Genomic DNA, 21,130 nt, shown 5'->3' on the forward strand with positions numbered 1-21,130 from the left:
TGGATGAAACAGATTTTCTGGATCTTTTCCCATCAGGATTCAGGGTGTGAGATCAAAACTTCATTGACCATCTTGAAGCTTCTGTAGGACCTGGATAAAGAGTCCTGACCTTGTTTGATTTATTGGCAGTTTCAGTGCCATGAACCATGGAATCCTAGTGGGTTGGTTGCATGTGCTGGAGTGAAAAATTATTATTTTACCCTTTCTTAGCAATTGGATTCAATCAGTGATGGTGGCAAGTGAAAGGTTGGGCCCTTGGGAGCATCATAACAGGGTGCAACAGTATTCTTGCCCTTGCTGTTTAACATGGGAAATTTGGAGACACATCATCTGTAGTGATATTCAGTATATTTCCAAATGCAGTGGAGGACCTGAGTCAAATCCTGAAGGCTATTAAGAATTGAATCGGGAGAAGGAAGCTTGAAATCCCAGAGTAGCAGTGGATTCATAAGAACTTTTCCAGAGATAGTCCATCTTTGACCCATGATGGGCTTGTGCTTTCTGAGATTGAGTAGCCTTGAAATCTATAGTTCTCTTGAACTCAGAGCTCCTACTCAAATAGCAAGTAGAGAAGGTCATCAAACAGTTAGATCTTGTGAACCAGTTGCAGCCATTTTTGGAAGAGGAACTTCTTGGTCACTCATGCTCTTGTCACCTTTCTATTAGATTGCTGCAATTTGTACTACATGGGATTGCCCTTGAAGACCATTTGGATACTTAGCATTGAATAGCTTGAGGACCAATAGGAGTCATTCCTATTGCCTCATTCTCCCATGTATTATCATTACACAACTGCCAGTCAGCTTCTGGATCTTATGTAGCGTTGGCTCTTAATGTCTCAGTTTGCTTTCTCTGCTTGCTGAGTGATCTAGTGGTCAAAGGGCTTGCTGAGTGTCCCAAATATCTGGAAATGCCAACTTCAGGGACTCCATGATGAAGCCTTCTTAAAGATAGTCTCCTGCTTCTGGAATTGCCTTCCACCAAATATTCAAGCACTTCCTTTTCTATTATATTATTTGAAGGCTCTTCTGCCTGGGATGGAGATGATTGAGAATTTTGTTGTCCAAATGAAAACATTCAATCATTAGTTTAGGTGTGGCATCTCAACCACAAAATAATATGTTTATTTTCCCCCATCATTTTTGTTCTTTTATTGATAAAAACTACACAAAAGCTAACTGATCAGAATAATTAATTAAAAATAAATCAAACAATGTTACACATCCTTCCATGATTTCTTTACTTTTCCCTTTTAAATCACATCTTCCTTCAAATTTCACCAAAGCATCCTTTTTGTCAGCCCATCTTAATAATTTTCAACAGGTAGGGTATGTAATGCATATCTCTATAACCAAAGTCCACCCTTTCCCTTACATTGAGAAGTTCCATATTCAAGTGTGAGCTCATATTGCATCATTAATCACCCCCCCTTTTTTTAAAGAGCCCCAAACATAACAGAAGTGTCAACAATGAATCACAATGAAGATAAGAAAAAAAAAATCAAGGAAAAGTCACCCCCCTCATCGAAAATGTACAGCATGTGTTTTAAATGTACATGCACCCCAAGTTTTGTCAGTTATGCATCTTGGTTCTTTTACAGAATTGTCAGTGTCCGTTTGGTTCGATAAATGCCTTTGACACCATATTTGGAATTGGAATTTATAAGACAGATCTTGCATTCTTAGGAAATAAAGAAGTGAGAAAAAATTGATTTGGTATGTTCCAATTTGAAAAGAGGGGAAATGTTAAAGGAAACCTCTAAGACTAATAAACAATTATAAAGAAATAATACTTCATTCTGTATTTGGCAGACCCTCCCTCCCAACTCCCCCTGCACCCCAAAGTGGCATCTGTGGTTCTTTTCCATCAGAACCGTGCAATGTAGAAAAATCAAATATACAAACACAACTTTTAATCCATCCCTTTATCTTGCTAGAGTGAAATCTAACTTCTTTTTTTTTTCATATAAGAACTCAACAATCTTTTTGTTTGTTTATTTACACCGAGAAGTTTGTTCAACAGTTTAAAACCAAAGGACATTTTGGAATTCACCAATCTGTACGGCTAGGTCACCAGATTGAATTTTCACAATGTTCTGTGAGACATCTGCCATTTTGTTCTCTTTCTGTGGTTTTGGGTTGAGAACATTTTTTCCACTGGAACGGTTCAAAATGTCTTCTTGCGCCTTTCAACTCTTGAATCGAAGGGCCGTTTTTCCCTGCAGAGGGGAAAATAAGAACCTTCCCACACATTCTTCTTCATTTTCATTCAGAAGGTGATCCATCAGTTTGGTATTCTCTCAATGTAAATAGCTGGTGCAGCAGAGCGGGCAATGGTAGCAATGAAGCTGTGATCTCGACTCAGCTCCAAGTTGGTGGTTTCAGCCTGGTCTCGGGAGATAGTATCATATCCCTTATTTACATGGAGAGGCTTATGAGCCTGGCAGTATCCGATCACTGGTTGGTCATAGCCGTAATAGGGCAAAGTCTTCATATGATGAGGGACCTGGGAAGACACAGATTAGCATAATTTTAGAAGAAAGTACATATTAAATCTTAGCATCAAAAAGACAGTGTAGGTTGCGATAAGACAAGTGCTTCAAAGAGGGCTTTGAATTAATAAAGGAAAGTCCTTTATTTACCTTGGTGATAGTTCACTAAGCAATTGTTTTTATAGCTGTTAAAGTCAAACATTGGTTGAATTAGATGTATAGCTTATGAATTGCTCATCTACTCCTGCATCTTGGAATTTGAATATTGGTTTTACTCTGGAGAATCATACGGGTACTACAAGCACATTGCTACTAATAAAAAACCTCCTGAAGAACAGTTCTAGGAACGAAAACTATTTAATCCACACAAGATTAAAAATAAAAACAAAATACAATAAAGGAAAATAGTGTGTTTCTCAGAGATATTGGAATATAGGATTCAAATGAAATGAAAAGGTTTGGCATGAAACTAGCTTATATAATTAGAGATATTTTCATGGGCCTAGAGATTAAATGCCAAGCTATGCTAGATTTCTATTTAGCTATCCATCTATCCATTCATTTTATCTCCCCAGCCATTCTATCTCCTGGATTGATTTAAAAAAATGATAAGGCTTCCTGTGCAGTTGGCATTTAGTTCATCATTTTTAAATTTTATTTAGCAGTTGAAGCACATGGCTATAAGCAGCCAATCGTTTTCAGAGAAGGATAGAGAATTATCATTAAGTAAACTCTTTTAAGTTCCATACTATCCCTTATCCCCTTAGTGATAATGCCTTTCATCAACATTCCATTTGGCGATTGCAAGAATTAGTAAACCAGGGGTGTCAAGAGAGGTTAAATTTCAAGATGGCAGCCAAAACAATATGACTGAAGCTTCATTCTTTTCAAGAAAGGGGCACAGCTTTGATCGAATAGCTGTGGCTGACATGTTGACTTTTTTTGGTGTCTCCTGTGGATGTCCCTGCTCTAATTAATAGTATAAAGCAGTGGGTGTTGTGTTTAGTTTAGTTTTTTTTTTTATTTGTCAAGAACGTATTAGGGAATATATATATAAGCATGAATTGAATACATAAAATAGATACGAATAGAGGAAACATTAGGACAGGGACGGTAGGCATGCTGGTGCTCTTATGCACGCCCCTTACAGACCTCTTAGGAATGGGGTGACATTAACAGTAGACAGTCTTAAGTTAAAATTTGGGGGGTTTTGGGATGAAACCACAGAGTCAGGTAGTGCATTCCAGGCATTGACCATTCTTTTGCTTAAGTCATATTTTCTGCAATCGAGTTTGGAGTGGTTCACTTTAAGTTTGTATCTGTTGTGTGCTCGTGTATTGTTGTGGTTGAAGCTGAAGTAGTCATTGACAGGTAGGATATTGTAGCAGATAATTTTATGAGCTATGCTTAGGTCATACTGAAGGCTAAGTTTTCTAAGCCCAGAATTTCAAGTCTGGTGGCATAAGTATTTTATTGCGGGCAGAGGAGTGGAGGACTCTTCTTATGAAATATTTCTGGACACGTTCAATTGTATTAATGTCCAATATGTAGTGTGGGTTCCAGACAGATGAGCTGTATTCGAGAATTGGTCTAGCAAATGTTTTGTATGCTCTGGTTAGCAGTGTGATATTACCGAAGAAAAAGCTATGCAAGATTAGGTTTACAACTCTTAATGTCTTTTTGGTGATGTTGTTACAGTGGACTTTGGCACTTAGATCATTAGATATGAGTACTCAAAGGTCCTTGACAGAGTGAGGGTCATCTACAAGGTCATGTCCACTCAGCTTATATTTTGTGTTCTGGTTCTTTTTGCCAATGTATAAGACAGAGCCTTTATTGGTTGAGATTTGGAGTTGCCAATTGTTTGATCATTCCGACACAAAGACAAGGTCTTTTTGAAGGGTATCAGCATTGTTGGTGGTGTTAAATATTTTTACATCATTGGCAAAGAGAACACAGTTGCTTATAACATGATCGCAAAGGTCATTTATGTAGAGTGTTGGCTCTAGAACACTGCCTTGGGGGACACCGCTATTAACAGCTGCAGGATTCAGAAACTGAGCCACCACCACCCCTTTCCACAACCCTGAAACAAAACTCAGCTGTATTGCAGACATTAACCAGATAGGCAGAGTATATTGTGGTTTTGTTTTTTCTTCCAAATTGGAGATAAAAGCTTCTGAATCATAACATTAAATCTAAATGTATTTTGAATTGCTGTTGCTCCATTAAATTGCATTTCCAGTATTTTTTTTTTCAACTTCTCTTCCAAAGTTTTTTTAATCCCTTCAAACCCTATTTGTTTTTCAATGAAAACAAACTGAAGACTTTCAAAACAGGGGAAACTGGTTTTAAGAAAGAAAGAAGAATGCTTGTCAGGGGGACGAACCTCAGGCTCCAAACAGTATTGTGAATGATGTCCATGAAAATTAGCAAAACACATGGTGCAATCTGAAGTAGCACCAAATTTATTTTGTTTTCAGCACTTATATAGCCTGCCAGCCAGCCTTCCCAGGTAGGCCAGACAAAAATACGACCAATGAGCTATTTCTACTTGATTGTAAGGCCGTATTATCAGAATCGTAATAGTTTGAGAATTAGAGAGGGGTCCTTTCTGAGCCTCTTTTTCATTTGTCTGACTATTTCTTAGGCAGCATTCTCTCCCACTCCCATCACCCAAGATAATTCCAACCTACCATTATACTATCCATCTCACACAAGCGACTCTGGGTCAAGTTTACAGGATGTGCTGCCCTGCTCCCCCCTACACACACACAAATGACAAGTGTTCTACAGGTGTTTATTCACCCACCCACGCAAACAGGTTCTCACCCCTGTTGCACAGGTCCAGATTCCAAGCTCAGTACAGCAACAGTCACTGGGTAATAGAGTCCAATGGGCACACAAAAAGTCCAGGAAAGCAGTCCAAGAGTCAAATAGGCCAGGATACATGGCACAAGCACACAAGGCACAGAACTGGGCATGTTGCTCCAGCAACATTCAAGTCCTCAGGGCAGAGTTAAGTAGGCAATGCCAGTGCAGCCTTTCAAGAGAAGCCAGATTGCCTCCTTATGAGTAGTCAGCTGACCGGCGTTGTTTGCCTGTCTCCTCTCTGCTCTACATGTCCATGGATCAGGAGGAGGTATGGACTCCACCCTGGCCAACTTGCTGCAGCTGTGGCTCACCTCCATCAGCCTCAACCGGTAGCTCATCGGATTGATCCAGTTGAGGCTGCTCCATCAGGCTAGCATTCTCCCCATCAGGCTAGCCTTCCCAATCCTGACCAATACTCAGCATCACACTTTGCTCTGCAGATTCAAACTCACCTTCCTCCTCTGAACTCACATCTGGAGAGAGGTGGGAGTGGGGCAAACCCATGATTAAAAACAAACAACTCTCCCAACATAACCCCTTGGATAAACTATTAACTACCCTTAGTAACTGCACCCTGATCCAAATGCCAGATCAATTTCATTATTGACTAATCACAAGTTGTTTATGATTTTAGCTAAAAGACTGAAAATAATTCTGCAAGAATTTGTTCATGTGAGTTTTCACCTAAAAGGTAAAGGATAATGTTAGAACTGTGTTGGATATTTTGGAATATTTGGAACTACATAATGAAAAACAAGCCGCATTGATCTTTTTAGATGCAGAGAAGTCTTTTGACAATTTGAATTAGACTTTTTTATTTGAGATTTGGATGATATGAATTTTGAGGAGAACTCTAAAAAATGAATAGGATTGATTGAAACTTCACAGAAAGCAGAAATAATTGTTAATGGAGATCTAACAAACATTGTGAGATACAGAAAAGAACAAGACAGGGATGCTCACTCTTTGTTTCTTTTAGTTCTTGAAATATTGAATAGAGGCATAAGGCAAGATGAGAAGATTGTGAGCATGAATATTAAAAGAGAGACATGTAACAAGATATGTTATAGATGTCTTGGTGTTAGTTTTGGAAGATTTAAAGGGAACTGAGTTATTAATGGTAAATTTTAAAAAATGGTGCATTGGCAGGTTTTAAAATTAATAAACAAAAGACAAAGATGTTACCAAAAATATAACAGTTCAAGAACAAAGAGAATTGATGAATAAAATGGTTCTATCATTGAGAAGGTGGTTAAATATTTGGGTATTACTAAGACATACATGAACTGTATGTTATTTGAAAACAATTATGTTAATACATGCAACTGATTCACCATTTAAACAATGGCAGAAGGATAGATCTAAATTTATGTGGTAGGGGAAAAACAGAAATGAAATATAAAATATTATAAGATATAAAGGAAAGTGTGGAGGTTTAGATCTACTTGATTTGTAAGAGCAAGATTTTCTAAGAAACAGATCTTACAATTTGTTACAAAATACTTAGAGATGCTTCCCCAATTAAAGGAGCTAATACAATGATTATATAAATAAATATTAGTAGCTTATAACCTCCTTTTCTTCTAGAAGCACATATTGTTCTATCTCTTTAATTTATCCTCTGACTATTAAGAATTTGGGGTTTCTCCACCAAATAGAGTGTCAAGTTTCTTCATGAGAACAATTCTTCATAGGTAGTCATTGTGCTGTTTTCCCAGAGAGATATTAAATCTAATTTCAGGTGAAGCTCTTAACCTTACAGACTATTACTTCGAGAAGTAACAATCAATAAATCCATTAGTGTGGAATGAAGAGATATAATTACTGCAGCCTTCAGGGAACTTGTTGAATGCAGTAGTTCTATCAAGAATGATGTTCTTGAAGGATGCTCTTAATCATAAAGATATCATCATCACTACTCTCTCAATTTTTATTCTTAAACAAATCATGTTTGGTAGCAAATTGATCATTCACTGAACCATTAATTGGTGCACCTTTATGGCTTAACCCTTGGACAGGAGGACTTCAGTGTTCCTAAACTTAGTTCCATAAAAACTTCTTCAATGAAAATTTTAACTTCTTTATTGGTCCTAATCACCCTTTTCTGTCCAACATACTATAACTCAAGTAGAATCTTAGTTCACTAAGGAGCCAAAATAATATTGTGGACTTGTAGACTTTAGGGAATTCAAATGGAGATACTCTTAGGACAAATGGTTCTAGCTAATAGTAGGGCACTTATGCAATATGCAATCTAGTGCACAATACTGGAAGTGTAGAACAAGTCTTGCTTAACAACAACAACAACAACAACAACAACAACAAACAACAACATGCCAGATATCACAGTTGTCAAAAACCAAAATGTACAATTTATTGAAATCGCGGTACCAGGAAATGCCAGAGTCAAAGAAAAAGAACTGGAAAAAATCATGAAATATCGCAACCTGGCCATCGAAACTACACGGCTATGGATGAAACATATAACAGTGATATCCATTGTCATCAGGGGACTTGGTACCATGTCCAAGAATTTTATAAGGTACATCAATAAATTGCAGCTTCCTGTAATAACACCAGTGGAACTGCAAAAAACTGTCCTACTCAGAACAACATATATTTTAAGAAGGTACTTGGTTGATACCTAGGACACTGGCAGTAACCTGTATCAACCATTAGCACCAGGCAATGGTATTTGTGACACATTTTTAAATGTCCAGTTGACTGAGTTTCATTTTTAATGAATAAAAGATAATAATAATAATAATAATAAAAATAATAATAAAAATAAAAATAATAACAACAACAAAAACAACAACTTTATTGTCATTGTACGTGTATACACAGTATAACCATACAATGAAATTCACTTAACACCCAAAGACCAGGTCCAACACACATAACAATCCCCAAACACACTCCCACCCACCACAAATTCCCCACCCCTAAACCACCCAAACATCCACACAACAGACCAAGTAATGCTGTCCAACAGCTCACTGATGGTGGCTCTTTAGTTCATTGTTGAGTGCAATTATAGCTCTGGGATAAAAACTATTCAGATGACGTGTGGTCCAAGTTTTAATTCTTCTGTATCTTCTGCCGGAAGGCAACAGTCCAAAAAGATTTTAAGCAGGATGGGAAGACTCTCTGAGAATATTATGCAACTTCCTCAAACAGCAAGATTCGAAGATGTCATCCAGGGCTGGTAGCTGGAGCCCGATGATATTCTGAGCAATTTTAATAATTCTCTGTAGAGCTTTTTTGTTAAAAGAAAAAAGACTTTTTTCATAGAGCAGTATATCAAGAACAGTCAGTGGCTAGCTGTGACCAATTTTCATCATTCTTTGCAAACAACTAATTGCATTTGCCTTGATTTGGACTGCAGTATAGGGGTAGGTCGTAGAAAAGTGACCTTCAAAATAACTTGCTCTGTTCTTACAGATTCAGGTTCTGAATCTTGAAGATATGCATAACACACGTGGAAAGGCAATGGTCCCCATTTCTTTGTTATACCCTTGATGGTTGGTTACGGGAGATGACAATTGCTTTTTTGAGTGACGAATATGCTCCCCTTTGCTTAAAGGAGGCAGTTATATGACTCTTATTGAAAACATTTTCTCTCTAACAGAATCCAGAAGATCATAAGAAATTAATCTCTAGCCCTCCATTCTTCAATAAAGTGATTGAGAAGATGGTGGCCTTCCAGCGTGTTGAATGACCTATACCAGAAGCTAAATGGAAGACCACAAATTGACTCTTGAAGCACTCTTTTGCAGGGGTTCTGATCTTCTGGTCAGGATGCACCCCAGAAGGTGCTTTGAGGGATTAGTGTTTATAACCTAGATGATGTCACTTAGGGTTCCATCAGCCTTAATGCAATTTAACATCTACATGAAACACCTATGATCATCTGGAGCTTGGAATGGGTGTCATCAGTATACCAACCCAGCTCTACTGCTTATCATCTAATCCCAAGAAGCCTTGAATATCACTTAAATGTGAAATATGAAGAAGAATAAGGAAGAACATTAAATTAAATCAAGACAAGATGGAGATGCTGTTAATAAGGAGAATACTAGACTCAGAGACTGAAGTAAAGCTTATTTGGATGGTATTAGAGCCTTCTAATTCTAGTCCAACCTTTTAACTAATAAAAGATTGGACTAGAAAAGGTCCTATAATTTTGGAACTGGTACCTGTTTATCACTATTTACATGCATGTTGTGAAAATATCAGTGTTTCTGCTGAGGCGGGATAGAGGGAGAAGACTTGGATTGCTTACAAAAGAAGTCAAATTATATATTTCAGGGAAGGATGCCAAAGCTGAGAATCCTATGCTATATTTAAGTTTTCCTTTCTTAGTGAAAGGTTATTGTCTTTGAGTGTGTATGTGTGTGTATGGGTTTTCATTTGATCTAGCATTGTTTGCCTAATGCAAAAATAAATCTCTGTTGAATAAGAGAGATGACATGCTATTTATCACCAGACTGTATTCTTATTCATACTATCTGCATTTAGTTTCTTCTAAACAAATTATATGCCCACAACTTGTATCACATCTAATAATATCCAGTTAAATATATGGTTCATTTATTTAATGTGGTGGAACGAATGTAAGACAATTTGAAAATATTTTCTCATGTCAGTGGTAAAGAAAAGCAAAAAAAAAAAAAGAAGAATACACACATTTATCCAAACATCCAGAGCTAGCATTTCAACAGACACTATTATGGCAACAAGCATTATGTTTTCTTTTTGAATTCCTGGTTAATGTCAATTCTGAGGATGAAATGTTGTAAATCATACAATACTGCACTCATATGCATATTTACATAAGAGTAGGTCCCATTGATTTGAGCAACTTACTTCTAGGGAGCTCTTGTTTAAGGATTTAAGTGCAATACTATCTAATCTTTTGTACCAAGGTTAACTTTATTAACTGAGGAACTGAGTGATTAGTTTACCACTTCCGGTATTTGTTAAGAATGGTTTGGATTTTATTTATTTATTTATTAGATTTTTATTTATTAGATTAATTAGCTCATGTTAAGATCTGAAGTGGAAACTTCTGTAGAGCTTGCTACAAAATGGTAGAAACCTTACAGTTTTGATACTGTATGTTACAAGAGAGAATGATTCAAATGGGGGGAAAGGTAAATTTATTTGGTAGAGTCGGCAACTTATTCTGGGGCAACTTGTTGGCAACCTGTAATCTAACTAACCTGTAAACACCTGTCCTATTGGCAACAGTAAACTAAATGTTCATAGAAAATAAGTAAAAAAAAAATTGTGTTAAAGATTACATTTTCCGTAAATTTTCTGAAAAGCTGTGGTATAAACACATTTTTTTTTTGGTAGAAAAAATGGATTATTTCAAAAGTTTGTAATGTTCTTTAAAAAGTTGAATGGGTGTTCCTATAGGTCAGGGATATCAAACTGACGACCCGCGGGCCAAATGCATCATGCAACCCCAGTCCGCGAAAAGTCACGTGACAGCAACATGACACCGTGAAGTTTGACACCCATGCTATAGATGAAGAGCAAAAATAAAGCTACAAGACAAGATGATACATACAGTTCATTTTTTTCCTTCTCTACCTATGCACTATTTTTCTAAAAGAGAGAGAGAGAAAAAAAAAGAAAAGAACCTCCTGCTTTTTTTAGACATTATACAAAGATGGGACTTTATCAAAGATAAAGTCTTCTTGTCTTTTCCAGGTAATGTTTCCCTCTTGGAGCGACCTTAACTTCTATCTCATGTTCCACAAATATCCTGATCACAATAGGTTACCTGTTTATCGGGTATATAGTTGGTTGAGAGCTGTGTCAAAGTCTATCTTGTACCTTTCTCAACTCCCTTTGCTTAAACAATAACCGTTCAGGTTTACACTGAATGTAACAGTAACAGAGTTGGAAGGGACCTTGGAGGTCATCTAGTCCAACCACCTATCACGCAGGAGACCTGTACTAGGGATTCGAACCGCTGAACTGCCGACTTTTCTGATCGATAAGCTCATTTTAGCCACTGAGTCACCTAGTTGTGGCTCGGTGGCTGTGAATACTTGGATATTTCTTTTGAATTTCTCTTGAACGTGTTTCTGAGATGACTTTATAACTGGAGATGGGCTGCTTTACTATTCCATGTCTTTCCATCATAGTGAAGGTTGCCTAACTACCCATATTTTCTGAAAAAGCACCATGGGAGGAGCTCTCTTTTGATAACAGAACTGAAACATATTAATCTGGGGATGTTGTAGATGACTGAAGAGATGCCACAAATTGAAAGGGAGAATATTCAAATACAGCATTCCCAGGGGCTGTCACATAATTAAAGAATTGCAAGAACACCACATCTTACCCATGAAAATTTCATCAATATTCACTTCCCTTTGAAAAATATTTGGAAAGGCAGGTCTCTTTCATCAAATTGAATGTGAACTGACCAAAAAAAATGCAGGTGAATTTTTCTGCATAGAATTAAACGAGAACAGCCCCCAGTGCTTCTGTACAAAAAAAAGGTCATTTCTTAGTAAAACACCTCTTTTAAATGTTTGAATAGAAGAACTATCAAAATCTGACACTGACATGCTCTTCCTACCAGCAGCTGTAATGAAAGACCGGAACGGTTACAAGTGAATTCTTCCCTAACAGAAAACTTTTCACCCCAAAGAAGGACAAAAGTGGTAACTGATTATAATGACGACTTCAAAAAGAACTGCCTAGGCAATATGTACAAAGAACAGCTAATCATCATCAGCAGATTTGTGTTTGTGTTTTATTTTTATGGTTATAATGTACATGGAAGACGGCATTTAATTTCGTTGTATGAGGTGCAATGACAAGAAAGTAAACTAACTAACTAAAAGTAAAAAAAGAAGAAGGAAAAGGAAGAGGCAGTTACATGTGGCTGGGGACAGCTCCTCAAATCCAGCTTCTGATTTCTTTTGCAGAATTCTTTTGATGTTTCTTTCCTATTTTGTCACAATGATAAAAATTCTTTACTCAAATGGATTGATTAAAAATGCAATAAAAATAAGGTGGACAAAACATTGGTATTTATTTATTTATATCCTGCCTTTATTATTTTTACAAATAACTCAAGGCAGTGAACATATCAAACACACCTTCCTCCTTCTGTTTTCCCCACCACAACCCTTTGAGGTAAGGTGGGCTGAAAGAGAATGACTGGTCTGGGGTCATCCAGGTGGCTTTCATGGCCAAGGTGGGACTTGAACTCATGGTCTCTTGCTTTCTAGCCTGCTGTCTTAACCACTGGATCAAACTCTCATTGCCTATATCCTTAAATATGTTGTATATTCTGCAAACCTTGCACCTCCACTACTTCTCAAACCCTGAAAAGAACAGATCTTGGAATCAGACTAGACTAACATCTATACCAGTGATGGCTAACCTTTTTGCCATTGCGTGCCAAAAGTGGGGAAAGCGTTGGGGGGGGGTCACACATGCACGTGCCCACACCCATAATTTGATGCTCCCATGCCCGCCCCCCGCACATGCATATGCAACCCCCCCCCCGTGCTCCCCTCGCTTTTGGCACGCGATAGCAAAAAGGTTACCGGTGAGTCTGGTAGGCCTGTTTTTCACTGTCCTCAGGTTCCAGAGGCTTTCTTGGAGCCTGGGGGAGGTGAAAGCAGCCTTCCTCATTCCCCTCCCCCCCCCAGACCCTACAAAGGCCGGAAATTACTCATTTCCTGACTTCCAGTGGGACCAGAAAGCCCGTTTTTTGCTCTCCCCAGGCTCCAGAGGCTTTCTTGGAGCCTGGGGAGGGCAAAAACAGCCTTCCCCACCCTGCCAGAGGATGGAAATGGCCCATTTCTTGACTTCCGGTGGGCCTGGAAGGCCCAAAAGTCAGCCGGCTGATGGTCTGATGGAAAATGGCTGGCACGCACATCTCACTGGAGCTGAGCTAGGGCAATGCTCGTGTGCCCGCAGACATGGCTCCATGTGCCACCTGTGGCACGCATGCCATAGATTCGTCATCAATGATCTATACCATAGCATCATTTGAACAGTCTTTATGTTGAGTCTTTATGTGTACACACACACACACACACACACACACACACATTTTCCCCAAAACAAGACATCCCCTGATAATAAGCCCAATTAATTGGGCTTTTGAGCGCATGGCAATAAGGCCAAGCACTTACTTTAGGGTTCCAAAAAATATAAGACAGGGTCTTATTTTTGGGAAAACACCGGTGTGTGTGTGTGTGTGTGTGTGTGTGTGTGTGTTTTCTGAGGTTTTCGCAGGTGTTTCGGGTTTTCTCCTGCATAGAATTGCCAAGAAATGGAAGAAACGCATAGAATTGGAAGTGCCACAACACTTCCAATTGTACGTGGGAGAAAACCCGAATAACCAAAGATATATATATATATATATATATGCAAATTCTTTCTAGCCAGGTTTTACCTATGTAAGCTAAGATGTTCTACAGCCATGGTTCTGTGAAATCTCATTCACAAATTTCTGGGCTTTTTATTTCTTGCTGACAAACAGCAACTCTGTGCTGCTCTTTGGGAGACTCAGATAGCTATTTCTGCCTCATAAGGCGTCATCAGTGAGCCACACCCTCTTCTCAGGTATCCTCCCTGTAAAGGTACAATGTTTCTTTTTCTTTTTCGTAGGCTTTTATGTGCAAATTCTTTCTAGCCAGGTTTTACCCTCGTAAGCTAAAATGTTCTACAGCCCTGGTTCTGTGAAATCTCATTCAAAGTTTCTGGGCTTTTTATATACATACATACATACATACATACATACATACATACATACATACATACATACACACACATATAAAATTTTCCATTTTCCGTTTCTTTCAGCCTTTTCCTCTAATATAGTATCCACTGTTGAATAGGAACCACTAGGCTGGTTGAACATAAAACGATAGTAAGCACAGAGAAGTGCTTCTCTTAACTGAAATACTTTGGTGTGTCACTGTTCAGAAAGACTTATAGAAATAACAATGTCCAGCTAGCTCCTTGTAGTTAAAAAAAAAGAAAAGAACAGAAATATGCATGACTGGGCAAATGCATTCAAAATTTCATCCTGCTGAGGAGGTTCCCTTTTTATCTTGGGTGGATATTGGTCTCATTAGCTCTTGAGAGAGTTAGATTCTCATGCTGAGACAGTAACTGAACTGTTTCAGGCAAGTCAAACAATGACTCACAGACAAGGAAGAGAAGTTACATTCCTTCAAAAGCAAAGTGTGTGTGTGTGTATCATCTAATTTCACAAGTAGGAGCATCTCCTCACTCCTCTCTTTAGATAGTGCCGATAAGGCAGCATTTCTTAACCTAAACTGTGTGGACTTCAACTCCCAGAATTCCTCAGCCAGCCTGTAGTAGCATATCGATGAATAAAATATTAACGTGTCATATAAAGTATCATGAACAGTAAACCATTTTCACAAACATTTGTAAATTCTTAACATAAAAAATGATGCATTGGTTTACAAGAATAAGTTACAACATCTGAAAAATTGGTGACAATGTCTATAATCCCTTGTTTTGCTTTTATAATTCCTCTAAACAGCTTTTAAACAGTTCTATTAAATAGGTTGTGTAAAAATTAAAACGAAGGGCACAACCAATATTAGAAAACAAAACATACATTTTTCTCTTGCCTTAATCGTATTCCATAGGTGTTTTGTCTATCAGAGGTCAGGCAAGCAGAAAATTAATGAAGTTCCCCCAGACTTTCAGGCAAAGCATACTTTTAAACCATTATATTTATTTATTTTTATTTTTCTTGTTAATAATCTCTATTAAACAAATGTTTTTTTTTTTCATTCCATCGGGCATGTCTCTGCTGTCCTATTTATCAAGAAAGGCATGCACAAACTCCAGGAGGAAATTAAAGTAAAACATAGTAAAAGAGCTATTTGCAAATTAATTCAGCATTTCAACAAAATCTCCTTTGAATTAAGCTTGACTCCTGGTAACTTCCTATCAAGAATACAAAGGCATTTGTATGTGTGTGTGTGTCAAAAAAGTCAAGATGTAAGTTTTGTGACTGTGCAATCAAAGCCTATTTCTTTTTTCTTTTTAAATAATTTTTATTAAACAACACAAAAACAATCACACATATATAAAAACAAAGCATGTCAAGAGATAATGTATTGAACTTTACATAACATTAATGGAAATTTTACAGCATTTCGTATCGACTTATGTATTTTGCTTTTGTAGTTCTCTATTCTATCATTTCTGTTTACTGCTCAATAATACTCAAAGCCCTATTTCTTAGTATTTATTTATTATTTATTTATTAATTTTATTTCTATACCGCTCTTTTCCTGAAGGACTCAGGGCGGTGTACAGCCTAATTAAAAACACAAAGACAGACAAAATTTAAAAATAATTAAAATTATTAAATAATAGGCCCAATTTATAAAACCCCAAATTTAAAATCCCATTTAAAACCAATTAAAATCTTTACATTGATAGCCCAGCCTGGCGGAACAACATGGTTTTGAGGGCACAGCGAAATACACGGAGATCAGAGATTTTACGAATTTCTGGGGGCAGTTCATTCCAAAGAGCAGGGGCTCCCACAGAGAAGGCCCTCCCCCTGGGTGTCGCCAGCCGACATAATTTGGCCGATGGCACCCTGGGGAGACCCTCTCTGTGGGAGCAAACTGGTCGGTGGGAGGCTACTGGTGGCAGAAGTTGGTCTCGAAGGTATCCAGGTCCAATGCCATGGAGCGCTTTAAAGGTGGTAACCAACACCTTGAATCGCACCCGGAAGACCACTGGGAGCCAGTGCAACTCGCGCAGGAGGGGTGTCACGTGGGCACAATGAGTTGCGCCCATAACCACCCACGCAGCCGCCTTCTGGACCAGTTGGAGCCTCCGGGTGCTTTTCAAGGGGAGCCCCATGTAGAGAGCATTGCAGTAGTCCAGTCGGGAGGTGACAAGGGCATGAGTGACTGTGCACAAGGCGTCGCGGTCCAGAAAGGGCCGTAACTGGTGGATCAGGCAACCCTGATAAAAAGCTCCCCTGGCCACGGCCGTCATATGTTCTTCTAAAGACAGCCGTGCGTCCAGGAGGATGCCCGGATTGCGGGCCCTCTCTGTGGGGGGTAAAGACTCACCCCCAATAGTCAGCGATGGCACCAGCTGACTATATCGCGGCGCTGGGAACCACAGCCACTCGGTCTTGGAGGGAGCATGCAACACACACAAAATAGGGGCAGGGCTTTATGTCATTGGAGCCATTTTGATTTTTTTTTTTTTTTTGTCACATCTAAGATTATAGAATGGTTTTTCATTGTCTTCTGGTCTGTTTGTTATATTAGGGAGGAAGGAAAATTATGACGTAATTTTCCGCTGATCAAAACCAACAGATTGAGAAGCCATGGTTCTTCTCTGCAGAAAAATTATTATATAATATAATATAAAATAATGTTTTAATTACATAACATTGTGCTCTGACTATGACATTTGATTTAATTATTAAGACATAAGCCAGTTTCCTTTGTATGTCCATGTTATTCTTATAGCCTGTCATTGTTAAATCCACTTTCAAATCAATCTTGATCCTGTTCCTCTTCCAGAACATATTTTAAACACAGTCTATCTATCTATAGAAGCAGATACTCCTAAAATTAATTTCAAGGTCCATTGTTAAAAAAATATCCTTTGATACGTTAAATCTCCAAATTGTAGCTTTCATGCAGTTCTATTTTCTATCAATCCAACTTATCTTTGCCCATTCCTTCCTTCCTCCATTTGTTTATTATTTTCCAAGACAGAAGGGGACACTTCGAAACAAAATTCTGGATTATAGCTTCTCATCTTTTTCACTTTCTAATATGGCCTTTCAGAACTACATGGGATCCAGAAACATTCTTGCAAATCAAATTCATGGCCAACGTTGAGACTGGATTTGCAGCATGCCAACTTGTTCAAATATATGAAAATATATGGAAGACCATGGTGAACAGTGCTTTAGGACTAATAAATTAGGACAATATAAACCTGCCAGGATCATCACAGTGCCTTAACCTTGCTTAGAATTAATAGTCCTAAAGCAAAATAGTCCTAAAGGAGAAGAATAAAGCTGGACAGACTTTCCCTGAGGAACTACGAAAAGACCTGAGCACATATAGCAGGAGGAAAATTAAAATAAATAAATAAATGTAAGTGAAAACATGCAAAATGATCTTCAAATATCTATTCTGGCAGCACAGAAATTGAAACACCATTGTAAGTCACCTGGAATTAACAGGCTGACATCCCAAGCGACTCCCTAATAAATAGGAACTTTCTATTAATGAAATCCATTGATTTTTTGATCTCACAATTCCATCAGGTTCTAGTTCTGCAGCTTTTCTTTTTAACTCTCTAAATGTATAGTTAATGCAGGTTTTTTTTTTTTAAAAAATGTATCTAAATGCATATTTCAAAGCTTGTCAAGGATCGCAAATAGCCTATTTTATCCATTCTTTCTGCCAACATTGTGCTACACATATGTTAAGAAAGGAAATTGCCATTATTTTTAAGTAGGGTGATAGATGCACGTGCATGAAATGGGCGAGGTATAGGCTGGATAAGAAAGAAGTAAGATGCTATGCAAAAAAATCACTAAGAAAAATAGGATTCACTTCAGAGGAATTATAAATATGATCAGGCTTCAGTTACTGCAATGAAGGAAAGCTAGAGCAGTCTGTGCAAGGAAAATAAGATGCCATGTAGCTTTTTCATAGCTAAACTCACACTCTTCCCCTAATCCACGGCCTTCTTCATTTATTTTGCACGTTCATTTTCTAGTCCCTTGTGAAAACCAATTTCCTCAAACAACAAAACTCCTCAAATATTTTCCGCAAGAGAAGGGAGAAGAAGACAGGTTGAAAAGTATTAGAAGAACACGATATGCTGTCCCTCTCAAAGCTGCCTAGTGATGAAGCAGAATATGACTATGCTATATTTTGGAAAATGAGGTGTGTGTGTGTGTGAGGGAGAGAAAGAATTAACAAGAAAACAAATACACTTTAATCTCATCTTTGATCTAACTGGATTCAATGATTCTAAATGCAAAACAATTTCCCGGTACTGCTGTTACCTTTTGCTTGTGATGAATTCCAAGTATAAGTAAAAAAAAAAAAAAAGAATTCTACAGGGAAAGCTAACCTGCTGTCTTGCATGTGAAAAGCACAAAGAAAACAGCATCCTTGACCGAAGCCTAAACCAGTCAGCCATGATCTGAGTAGTCACAGGCTAGTCTAATAGTCTACAAACGGGCTGAGAAGGAAAAAAAGAAGCTTTGAGTACCAAAAATCCCTCCCTCCCTCCCTCCCTCTTTTCCCCTCCCTCTCTCCTTTCCTCCTTCTCATGCACCCATCCATCTCATTAAATGTGGGATCCATGCATGCCCAATAGGGCAATTCTTGCCTTTTTTTGGGTTCCATTTACATTTAAGAGACCTCTAGTTGTCTTTTCACCATCAAAGCTTGCATCAGCCAGAGCATAGAACAACTTAAAGAAGTCGTGCAAAATTGGATGATGTAGAGAGACCTGGCCAGTGGTGGGTTGCTCCCGGTTCGATCCGGTTCTATAGAACCGGTAGTAAAACTGGCGGGAGGCTCCACCCACCTGCCACGATGTCATCATGGGTGATCTGTGCATGCGCAGAAGCTTTGTGGGTCCCATTGCGAACCGCTAGTAAAGGTAAGTAGAACCCACCCCTGCACCTGACCCATAGAATGGCTAGGAGTCAGACACAACTGAATGGATCATCATCATCATCACCAACATCATCCTCTTATTTATTTACTTACTTAAGAGATACTATTTAATTACATTTGGAGTTTTAGCACAGAAGAGATTAAAAAAGAAAGAGAGCCTTGATAGTACAGTGGTTTAGTGCACCCTGTTATTAACACAGCTGCCTGCAATTTCTGCTGGTTCGAATCTCTCCAAGGCTCAAGGTTGACTCAGCCTTCCATCCTTTCTAAGGTAGGTGAAATGAGAACCCAGTTTGTGGGGGCAATAAGCTGACTTTGTATAAAATATACAAAAGAATGAAGGCTATTGCTTAATGCATTGTAAGCCGCCCTGAGTCTCCGGAGAAGGGCGGCATATAAATCAAATTAAAAAAACAAAACAAAAACATTAAAATACTTCCACATTGGTTGCAGCAGTCTAACAGATGAACAACAACAACTGAGGTTTATTTTACATTTTGCCCTACATCAATCCCAAGAGGAGAATATTGTCATTGGTCTCCTGCTGGGGGAAAGCAATGACAATATTCATTTTGCCCAAATAAATTCTGATCCTGGAATAAGTATCTCATATACTTATCTTTCCCTTCAAGCTTTCACACACATTACACATATAAGAATCGTATACGGTAGAGGTATCAGGATCGGGCTGAGATAGGCAAAAGGGACATGTGGGATTGTTGCTGATGGTCAGCAGATGTTTGACAAATTGATGTCTATAGCCAATCTGGGTTGTGGATTTTGCACCTAGATGTAAGTGCATTAACGTGCCTATTGTCCCTGTCACGTTTTAGTTTTTCTCATTTTGTTCATTTGAATTTGTAATTTTCGTTAGATAAACAAACAAACAAATAAATAAAATATATAATTGACTGAATGTGAATCTGCAACCCCAGCTAATTGTGGCTTATACATCAGATCATGCTTAATCAAACCATGATTTAGCATAATATGTGAGCCAGACACTACATCTCTTTTTAATTTTGAGGACTTTCCCTATGGGAATTCTTCATTCATTCATTCATTCATATAGCTGTCCACTGTCCATCTCACAAACATAGTCCTGTCTTATCATCATGTATTCTGCTGCTTGCTTTCATCCAGAGGTCAAGCCCTCCTTTGAATGAGCATCTTCAGCAACCTATTCTTATTTTCTGTGATATGCATGTCGGGGTTGGACTTGGTTACAGTGTGCCTCATCTCCATATAAATAAGAATTTTGTGCCTTGGCCATCTGTATGATGGGTGAGAAGCCTAAACCTGCTTTAAAGATAATTTTACTGAACATTCATTGCACTGGATGCCTATCATCTCCTTTTCCAATAATTTAGTTTAAGTGCCAAAGAGCAAGAATGAGAGAGAGATCTTGTGGTATACACAGTAAACTAGTGAACAGTGTCAGTCTGAATTATCTGTGCTTGTCAAAATTGGCAAAAATGTTCATAAAACCATCCTCATACAGAGTTTTGCTTGATTATTTCAATATTGAGATGTATGATAATCCTGTGAAACAATTTAACCACTAATTGGAATGACCTAGTCTACATAATGTAGAAGGATGTGCAGAAATAGCTTGTGGCCTCCTGCATTCAACTTTGTACAAAGCTCAAATCATTAAGATAATTTGATTCCCTCAGATTTACTATTAGTTTTCATGAAGTCATCACTAGACCTATTTACTCAGCCAGTGTTTAAATTCCTCCTTTTTAAGTACCTTTTTGGTTCTTTCTGGTTCTTTCAGTCTTCTAACACATGGATATGAAGAAAAAAATGAACACATTTTGTAAAAGGCAAAGGATTTTCATGATGCGAAGAGTGTAAAATTGACTCGCAATAGTCAACAGCCTGATGAATCCTTAATATTCCTCTCAAATAAAATTGTCATTAATTTTAAATATGAATATAATCTAAAATTGTCCTAGCCTGGAAACAGATGAAGTGGTCAATCAATACATTTTGTCACCAATCTTCACAAATCTTAAGGTCTTTATAGAAGCTGTGAAGTTCCTGCAGA

At 38.0% G+C, this 21,130-nt stretch overlaps 1 protein-coding gene across 2 annotated transcripts in view; it reads right to left on the reverse strand.

Moving 5' to 3' along the window:
- Positions 1-1,084: 1,084 nt before the first annotated feature.
- The window catches only part of LRRTM4 (leucine rich repeat transmembrane neuronal 4), a 419,295-nt gene continuing 399,249 nt past the window's right edge, over positions 1,085-21,130 (reverse strand). Inside the window, exon 3 of one of the 2 annotated variants that reach the window (XM_034436855.3) lies at positions 1,085-2,505. In XM_034436855.3, coding sequence (XP_034292746.2) covers positions 2,284-2,505 — 222 coding nt within the window. In that variant the 3' untranslated portion in view covers positions 1,085-2,283. The remainder of the gene's footprint in view (positions 2,506-21,130) is intronic. The other variant, XM_034436856.3, reaches the window with a different exon arrangement.

Source organism: Pantherophis guttatus, chromosome 9, assembly GCF_059756535.1.
Source record: "Pantherophis guttatus breed Tessera chromosome 9, ASM5975653v1, whole genome shotgun sequence".
In the NCBI taxonomy this organism is placed as follows: Eukaryota; Metazoa; Chordata; class Lepidosauria; order Squamata; family Colubridae; genus Pantherophis; species Pantherophis guttatus.